At 36.4% G+C, this 9,382-nt stretch overlaps 1 protein-coding gene across 1 annotated transcript in view; it reads right to left on the bottom strand.

Annotated features, from left to right (window-relative positions):
• rims2b (regulating synaptic membrane exocytosis 2b) overlaps positions 1 to 9,382 on the bottom strand; it is a 170,119-nt gene that overhangs the window by 139,168 nt on the left and 21,569 nt on the right. Inside the window, exon 6 of the mRNA XM_016571540.1 lies at positions 1,088 to 1,260. Within this exon, the coding sequence (XP_016427026.1) occupies positions 1,088 to 1,260 (173 nt within the window). The remainder of the gene's footprint in view (positions 1 to 1,087; positions 1,261 to 9,382) is intronic.

Raw genomic sequence — 9,382 nt, 5'->3', positions numbered from 1 at the left:
TCACAACACACTGGGCTAGCTAACCAATCAGAGCCCATCGCCTATTTCTGAGGTCTGGGCTTCATAAAAGCAGGAAATGATCAGCCCGCTTCTCAGAGAAGGGACAGAGTAGTGTGGAATAAAGATAAATTATGTGAAAAAGAATGCGTTTTTACTATAATATACACAAAGAATATCGGCCGATATATCGATATCGGCCTTTTTTTACTCCCTAATATTGGTATCTTATCGGCCCCAATATCGGTCGGGCTCTATTTTTTATGTATGCAGAATGTTGAAATTTATTTTTTCACATGAGTAATATCATAATAATCATTATGATACTGACAAGAAACCACATATCAATCACAACATCCTAGTACAGTAGCAGAGAGCTGAGCACAAGCGTCACTCACATTCACTTCTTAAAATGTAACAATGTAGTTACAGCAAAATCCATATCCATTAGTTTTAACCCCAGGTTCCTCTGAGGTAACCGTCACTGAATGTTGCTTTAAAGTAGACTGCACCCCATAAACACAATCAAGCCTAGAAAAAAAAACAGTGAACCACCCCTTTAAATAAGAAAGTATCAACCAGATATTCAAGATAATTGTCACAGAAGAAAATTAAGGAGCTCCTTAAACACAGCCAAACTCAATGCATGGGTACTGTATGTCTGAATATTACAGACGCCCCTAACAAAGATCTCAAACATTTGCAGTTTCCTGTTTATTAATGCTGCTTTGAGTGGTATTCATAAATATCACACATATCAAATGCATGTCCTGAGAAAATAGTGAAGAAATCGAAAAATAAATCATACTGCACTTTGCTCATTTCTATAAGACAATGACAAATATGCATGTAACAGCAATGAGGTCTGTTTTCTTCACTACAAATTACATCAAGAATAAAATGCTTGATTTAAGTAATTTCCACTCTAAAAAAACCTTGAATCTCAAATTTAGGGCAAATTATCCTCAAAGCATCCTCATTGAGATAAACTTAAAAACCTTCGGACAACATCAGACCCACACAATGCTGAACTGAGCAACATTTAACATTGTCTGAGGCCAAGCAAGGTGAAGGAGTATGAATTTCTGACCTGTCTGGGATCCCTGAACCGTTTCTGAGAGGGTCCTGGTTTGCACTGGCTGGGCCTCCCCTTACTTTGGCTTCGGGCCCTGATCTGGAGCCCTCAGGACTGCTGTAGAACCATGCTCCCGACTTTGTGAGGATTTCTTGTTGTTTTCGGCACAGGTTGCATACCCACATTACCTACATATAAAATGACAAATTAGGATTGAAGGAAGTCAGCGAAATATGAGATTAGAAGCACAAAAACAATACAATAACAAACCAAGATGTGCAGATTTCATGGAGGCATGGTTTTCTAACTATTTCTTTTTTATAATGCAGATGCTACAAACATAACACGGGTCAGTCAGAGGACCTTGGCTACATCGTAAACCCCTACACCATCTGTCAAGGTAAGAAGATGATTCAACAATCACAGTATCTTCTACTATGGCCAATAAAACAGACACCCATCCATCCATTTTCCAAACCGATTGTCTTGTGTAGTGTTGCGGTGATGCTGGGGACTATCCTAAGAAAAAATAAAAAAGTTAAAAAAAATTGTATTTTATAAAATGGATGGTTCTGGTGGTTGATTATGATTGGCTGAGCTCTCCCTCCCTGCTCAGGCCTGTATGTCATCTTACATTGCACACAGCTTTATATCATATGATATTAGCAATATCACACGAGCAAGAGTGCTGTTTTTTTTTTCGAATATCTGCAACAAACCAAGAGGTGCAGATTTCATGGAGGCATGGTTTTCTAACTATTTCTTTTTTATAATGCAGATGCTACAAACATAACACGGGTCAGTCAGAGGACCTTGGCTACATCGTAAACCCCTACACCATCTGTCAATGTAAGAAGATGATTCAACAATCACAGTATCTTCTACTATGGCCAATAAAACAGACATCCATCCATCCATTTTCCAAACCGATTGTTTTGTGTAGTGTTGCGGTGATGCTGGGGACTATCCTAAGAAAAAATAAAAATTGTATTTTATAAAACGGATGGTTCTGGTAGTTGATTATGATTGGCTGAGCTCTCCCTCCCTGCTCAGGCCTGTATGTCATCTTACATTGCACACAGCTTTATATCATATGATATTAGCAATATCACACGAGCAAGAGTGCTGTTTTTTTTTTCGAATATCTGCACGATTGCAAATGTGATATTGATTTTATACAACAGGTCAATAAACAATAAACATTTTAGACACAATATTGTCAGGATTGTCTGTTTTTGCTCAATTTCACGAACTAACATAGTTCCAAACAAAGCCTCGGCAAAACTGTTTTGCTTTTGAATCAATCGTTTTGAACGAATCGTTTGAGTCAATGATTCAGTGACTCGTTCATAAAGACAGTCGCTTGCTTAATTCTTGAATGAATCAGCAATTTGAACGAATCTGTCCTTACCTCATTAAAATAGTGACTTGCCGCCACCTACTGGCGGTTTTAGTTTCATATTTAGAGTATAATTTCATTAAAATAATAATAATAATAATTTCATATTTCAATATACTTTTTTTCTTTTGCATCACCATTCTAAAGTTGCTTTTCTGTAATGTCTATTCAGTGATTTTCTTATTCACAATAATGACTTTAAATGATCTTTTGGGGGGTAATTTCTCCAAATTGATGTGCGATTAATTTGTGATTAATTAGATAATCGGCACATCATGCAAAAGTTTTAATCACTTGAGAACACTAATTTAAATACAAGATGTACAAATAATTTGTGATTAATTAGATAATCGGCACATCATGCAAAAGTTTTATATTTAAATACAAGATGTACAAGTTTCTATAGAAATTACATTAAAGTATATTTTAGTTTATCATACAAGCTTGTCAGTACATTTCAATAGAAGTAATTATGAAATTACATCTAAAGATAAGCTTAAGTTCTACTTGAGTGAGTCAAAAATCTCTAAAGTTCATTTCACAAAAATGTAAGATATATGTTTTCATTTAATTGCAATTTACTTGCAATTAAGTGTCTGAAAATATTACATTCAGTTTGCACTACTTAAGTATATTCTTTTAAATTATATTATTTCCATAATACATACTCTTTTTAAATCGCATGCTAAAGTGTACTTTTTTTCACAAGGGTATTTGTTGCACAATGTGCAAACTAAAACAGATCACTTCCAATAAATAAGAAATAGAAAATATTGAAAACATAAACTACAGCTAAAATTCAGCTCCCTTATAATTTACCACAGTTCCATACCATACCTGGTATCCTCCATTTCCATAATGCTAATAGTGTGTGACAGGTTACATGCTAGTTTAGTAGTTAGGGTAATGGTAATTTGGGTAATTAGGGCAATTTGTTCAAATCTGTGAGTATCAATAACTGTAGTAACTATTATAATAAATATTATTTTGGCAGAAAATATGTTTGCTATGGTAAATGTTTGTAAGACTGTGAGAATGACAGACTAACACATCTATTAACTGCACACTCATACATACTACAGTCACACACTCACATTTAAAGCACACACTCACACTCATTTAAAGTGAGCGAGAGACAGTGAGAGCTGCTGCTAGAGGAGAGTGGTCACCTGCCTTTGCTGAGTCACCAGAGAGAGAGAGAGAGGAGAGAGTCAAAAAGAGAGAAAATGAGTTTGTGTGTGAATGGAATGGGCTCAGAAAATAGAACAAGAGGGCCATTAGTGACAGCCATAAGGAAATATTGTCTGAACTGCTTTCAAATGGACTGTGGACATTAAAGTGCTCAATACAAATGTTGCTACATGAGAAATGCATTACGACAGAAGCTACACAAAATTCTGCATTTAGAGGAACACAAAGAAACCAGTGACTAATACAAGACTTGCAGTATAAAACATTGCAAACATCGTAATAAAATAAAAAACTAGATTTATAGAAACAATGTACAGTAGTTTAAAGCTGCAGTCCGTAACTTTTTTTGGTTAAAAATGATCCGCTTGTTCAGATGGCAATATACGATGAAAATGCTTATTTGAGTCATATATTCCAAGACGTAGGCTAGAATCTGTGATTGTGAAGTACAGTAAATATTCACACCGGTGCAGTGACTGACTGCCACACACACATACTCTTCAGAACATTAGATTCATCCGCGCTGCAGCCGCGCCGCCGCACAACCCACGCAAGCTAGATAATTCTGCACACAGCTGCAATTCCAGGTTTTCAAACAGAGATGGCGACAAAGAGGCAAAACTTATGGACTGCAGCTTTAAGTATAGAGAGACTTGATTAAATCATGAGAGCTCTGACGGATCATGGGTAGTGTAGTTCTCCACCACGAATTTTACATTTTTAAATTAAGATCATAGTTTAAAAAAAATAAAATTTTCAATATCACATCATCTTGTTTTATTTTTCTTCTTCTTCTTCTTTTCCCTATGATCTAACTTTTTGGGGCTACGCACCAGAGTAATGTGAGTGTATACACCATGTTTGGCGTGGTTGTTGATAATGCTTAAAAATTAAGATAAAATAATGTAGGCTGATAGCTTCAAAAAGTAAATATAATTGATAAACAAGCTCATAGAGTTCATGGTGGATTTTTACAGGCGTGTAAGTTAGTGTTAAAACTAGTTAATTCCTCTATGGAAAAGAATGAAAGGAATTTAAAATTCCAGAACCCAACTACTGCACTCTAATGCTCAGGAAGAAAATACAGTTTGTTTGTTTATTTATTTGAGGGAATGCTGTAACACTATGGGGTAAGTTGTCACAATGGGAACCAGCAGTTACACAGCCTAAGCAAACAAAAAGGGAAAAGGGGACTCTATAAAAAAATCTAATCATTGTTTTGGCCAACAATTACTGTAATTAAAAAGTGTAACAACATGACAAATTAAAAAGTGTAACAACATGACAACTTTCCCTGACCTGATCTTTGTGAAAATACACTTTTCACTGTATTAAAATACACAATTCAGTCTTTCGGTTAAAATCTCCCTTCAATAGCCTTAACAAATGAAAGTCTGAACAGCATGTTCAGTCAGTGTGTTAATTGTGTTTACTTGTTTACTCAACAACACTTGCAAAAATATTATACACATTTATTTAATCTTTTGACTCAAAAACCAAAGTCACTGAGATATAGCCCTGTGACAACTAGCCCCGGTCTCACCTATACTGGTAGAATGTGTCCAAAACATTTAACATCAAACTTAAAAGTGTAACAACATGACAACTTTCCCTGACCTGATCTTTGTGAAAATACACTTTTCACTGTATTAAAATACACAATTCAGTCTTTCGGTTAAAATCTCCCTTCAATAGCCTTAACAAATGAAAGTCTGAACAGCATGTTCAGTCAGTGTGTTAATTGTGTTTACTTGTTTACTCAACAACACTTGCAAAAATATTATACACATTTATTTAATCTTTTGACTCAAAAACATCAAACTTAACGCGCAATAGATTAGTATCCTACCCATTTCGTCGTTGCGAGTCATTTTGTGTCCGCCGAGACGCGATGAACGCCGACAGAGAAGATCTTAATAGCGGTTAATGCACTCCGGTGCTCCGCTGCGTCCGCGGCTTCCGTCAGAACCACAAACGCTCGGCTCGACCCGAGACTGGATTCCGAGAACCGCGTGAGAAGCCGCTGCTGACCCGCTGCCAGTTCTGGAGATCTGCGCATGTCTGACAGCGGAGCCCATCGGCGTTTAAGAGGCTGAATGCGCGATGAAGCTGAGGAGGAACTCACTGCTCCTCGCTTTAGCCTACATTATTTACGGATCCTGACGCTATCAAGCCACTAAGCCGGAATTCAGTTCATTACGAATGCATGCCGCCTCAAACCGCCCGAAAAAACACAGGTAATAACAGACACGAAGCTGTAGCCAAACACTGTTAACACTAAAAGTGGAATACAGTCAAACAATGTAAGTGAATGAACGTCCTCGGGGTAATTCATCTCTGTCAAAAGCTGTAATGAAGTTCACCTAACATGACCTCACGGTGTGCGAATGAAGTCTAAGCGAACTTAAGTAAGATTTGCAATAAAAAATGTTGTTTTCACTGAAAAACATCTATACACACAGTCAGACACTAGCTTCATTCTCACACAACACTTCACAGTGCAACAGAATCAGCTCTTTTGTAATGTCTTTGTATTCACTAGGAGAAAATTGGCTTAAGTTGAGCAAGTTTACCAAAAAGAAGACTAACTGACATAATGTTGACTTCAAACAAAACAGCTAGTTAAAATAAAACAGCATCAACAACAGTAAACAGAGCCAAAACCTCTATTAAATACCTATTCCACACATTCCCATCTGTCACAGCACAGAAACAGTGCCGTTCTAAAACATGACGTTCATGATTTTGGAAATCTAAAATATTTAGACACTATGTGTCTGAAATAAGTGGTAACAACTCATGTAAAATCAAGTAGCCAGTTAGGGATACTGGGAAAGCACATCTGTAAAGCATTAGAGTTAAACGGGTTCAAAACTTTATAAAAACTTTTATTACATTAATAAACCTTAATAACAATAAATAAGTAATGTCTGTTCAGATCTATTAGATCTGAAAATAGATCAAAGTTTCATTACCTTGCACAGCTATTTGAATGTCTATATAATAATGTTTGTGTTAGCACTTGAAGTTGACATGAAATGAAAATTCACCCTTTTTTTTTTTTTACTTTATAGATGTTTTTTATTATTATTATTATTACACTCTAAAAAAAATGTTGGGTTGTTTCAACCCAACTTTCGGTCAAATATGAACTAACCCAACCATTGGGTTAAATTTTTTTACATTAAAGTTTTAACCCAAAAGTTGGGTTAGTCCATATTTGACCCAAAGTTGGGTTGAAACAACCCAACATTTTTTAGAGTGTATTATTATTTTATTTTAACAGATTATTTTACCTCACAATGTTTAATCAAAATGTCATAACTGGACCTTTTCATGAAAACATCAGACTTCGAAGATGTAGATGAGTTTCTTCATAGCATTCAAAAATTTTAGAAATGTAGCATTACATCACTCACCAGAGGATGCTCTGCTGTGAATGGGTGCCGTCAGAATGAGAGTCCAAACAGCTCATAAAAACATCACAATAATCCACAAGTAATCCACACCACTCCAGTCCGTCAGTTAGTCATTTTAAACTTTAAACCATCACTTCCGGACAAAATACCAGCTGTTTTTATCAGCTGTTTGGACTCTCATTCTGACGGCACCCATTCACTGCAGAGCATCCATTGGTCAGTGATGTAATGCTCAATTTCTACAATTTTTTTTCTGATGAAGAAACAAACTCATCTACATCTTTGATGACCTGAGGGTGAGGACATTTTCAGCAAATTTTCATTTTTGGGTGAACTATTCCTTTAATGCATTATAAAGGCCTTCATAATGATGTATGATCTTTTCACGAATATGTCCAACCACAGTTATAGTGCATTATAATATTTAGCTATGCATTTTAACACATAACACACAGAATTGGGTGTTGATCCTTTCAAAGTAGAATTATGTAACTCAGTTATTCAGAATTATTAGTTGCAATTATTCTCATTATAAGGCATTGATACCCACTATAAATGCATTTTATGGTTAGTTAATGTTATTATAATGGATTATTATTATAAAGTGCGGGGGTCTTTTGTCAGCTGTATGTTTTTTCTTGTCCTCCCATATAAAATGCAGTGTGTGTGTGTGTGTGTGTGTGTGTGTGTCTGTCTGTCTGTGTGTGTGTGTGTGTGTGTGTGTCTGTGTCTGTGTCTGTGTTTGTTTGTTTGTTTGTTTGTGTGTGTCTGTCTGTCTGTGTCTGTGTCTGTGTTTGTTTGTTTGTTTGTTTGTTTGTGTGTTTGTTTGTGTGTGTGTGTGTGTGTGTGTGTGTGTACCTGGTATTTATCACGTTATGGGGACCAAATGTCCCCACAAGGATAGTAATACTAGTAAATTTTGACCTTGTGGGGACATTTTTGAGGTCCCCATGAGGAAACAAGCTTATAAATCATACAGAATGAGTTTTTTTGAGAAAGTAAAAATGCACAAAGTTTCCTGTAAGGGGTAGGTTTAGGGGTAGGGTTGGTGTAGGGCAATAGCACATACAGTTTGTACAGTATAAAAACCATTACGCCTATGGAATGTCCCCATAAAACATGGAAACACAACAAGTGTCTGTGTGTGTGTGTGTGTTTAAGGGCATGAAGCAAGGGCTCCATGACATCACTGTCCCAGCGCTGAAAAGGATCTGGTCATCTAGCACTGTAGGGGAACTCAATCCATGGCCTCACTAACATGTGCAGCCATTGACACTGACATCAGACACAGCAGCGCCGGTGTCCATGACAGCCACAGCACCACGGGAATACAACAACCTGCTGAGCTCCAGTCAGCTTCCAGAATCCAAATTCATCACAATTCGATTAATTTAATTTAACATAATTATGCCATAATCATCCATATTGATCTCAAGCCAGGGAAACTAATCCAACAACACCTTATGTGCCAAGTAAGTGGATTTAACTAAAAACTACCATCTAGATAAATACATATTTTGGTTTGCTGTCCCGTATACTTCTGACTTAAAACCTTGGCACTGAAAATCCACTATACTGTTTCCTTGGGGTGCCTGAATTAGACCTAAAATGTCTTTGCCTCCACCAACAAGAACTCAAGCTGAGTGAGCATTGCTAATGCTAACTACATACAAGTGCTGTTTATCGCAGTGTTATCTCATCAGAAACATGTACAGATCTTCCTGCTGCTGCGCCCTCACTAAACACTATGCATTATGCACACCATTCATCATTCATGAGCTGTGAATAGTGAATTAGTCACTGATTAACAATTGACCATCAGTAAAGTTATTTTCCACATTCTTCAGCTCCTCCGAGGGCAGAGAACACAGGCGGCCGACAAATTAGGATGTAAATAATCTCCAAACACTGAAAGCAACTGTCTGGCTGAAGCAGCTGTCTGAAGTGAGCTAATGTGTACATCTACACAACAAACAAAGCTCGGGATCCGTTTTCACAACAGGGGCCGCATTAAATAAGGAGACACTTGTTTAAATAAATCATCTGAAATTATGCCAGAGTTACGTAAGCGTGTTCAGTGAATAGCTTTCCTCTTTGATGTTCAGTCAGTTACTTTAGTGCGAGTGTCAAATCAAATGTCTACCTGAACACCTGATGAATCTCACCTCAAAATTAAATGAAAGTAGAGTAAATTAAGCCAGTAATTTTATTTAATTTTATTTATATATTGTTTTGTCATTTTCTAAATGAAAAAAAAAAGTTAATAATACTTTAAAAAAAGAAATACTGCATTTTTTTTTT

Source organism: Sinocyclocheilus rhinocerous, unplaced genomic scaffold (genome assembly GCF_001515625.1).
Source record: "Sinocyclocheilus rhinocerous isolate Xijiao unplaced genomic scaffold, SAMN03320098_v1.1 scaffold622, whole genome shotgun sequence".
Lineage (NCBI taxonomy): Eukaryota > Metazoa > Chordata > Actinopteri > Cypriniformes > Cyprinidae > Sinocyclocheilus > Sinocyclocheilus rhinocerous.
The sequence above is the reverse complement of the archived record's forward strand: the minus strand, read 5'-3'. Positions and strand labels throughout refer to the sequence as shown.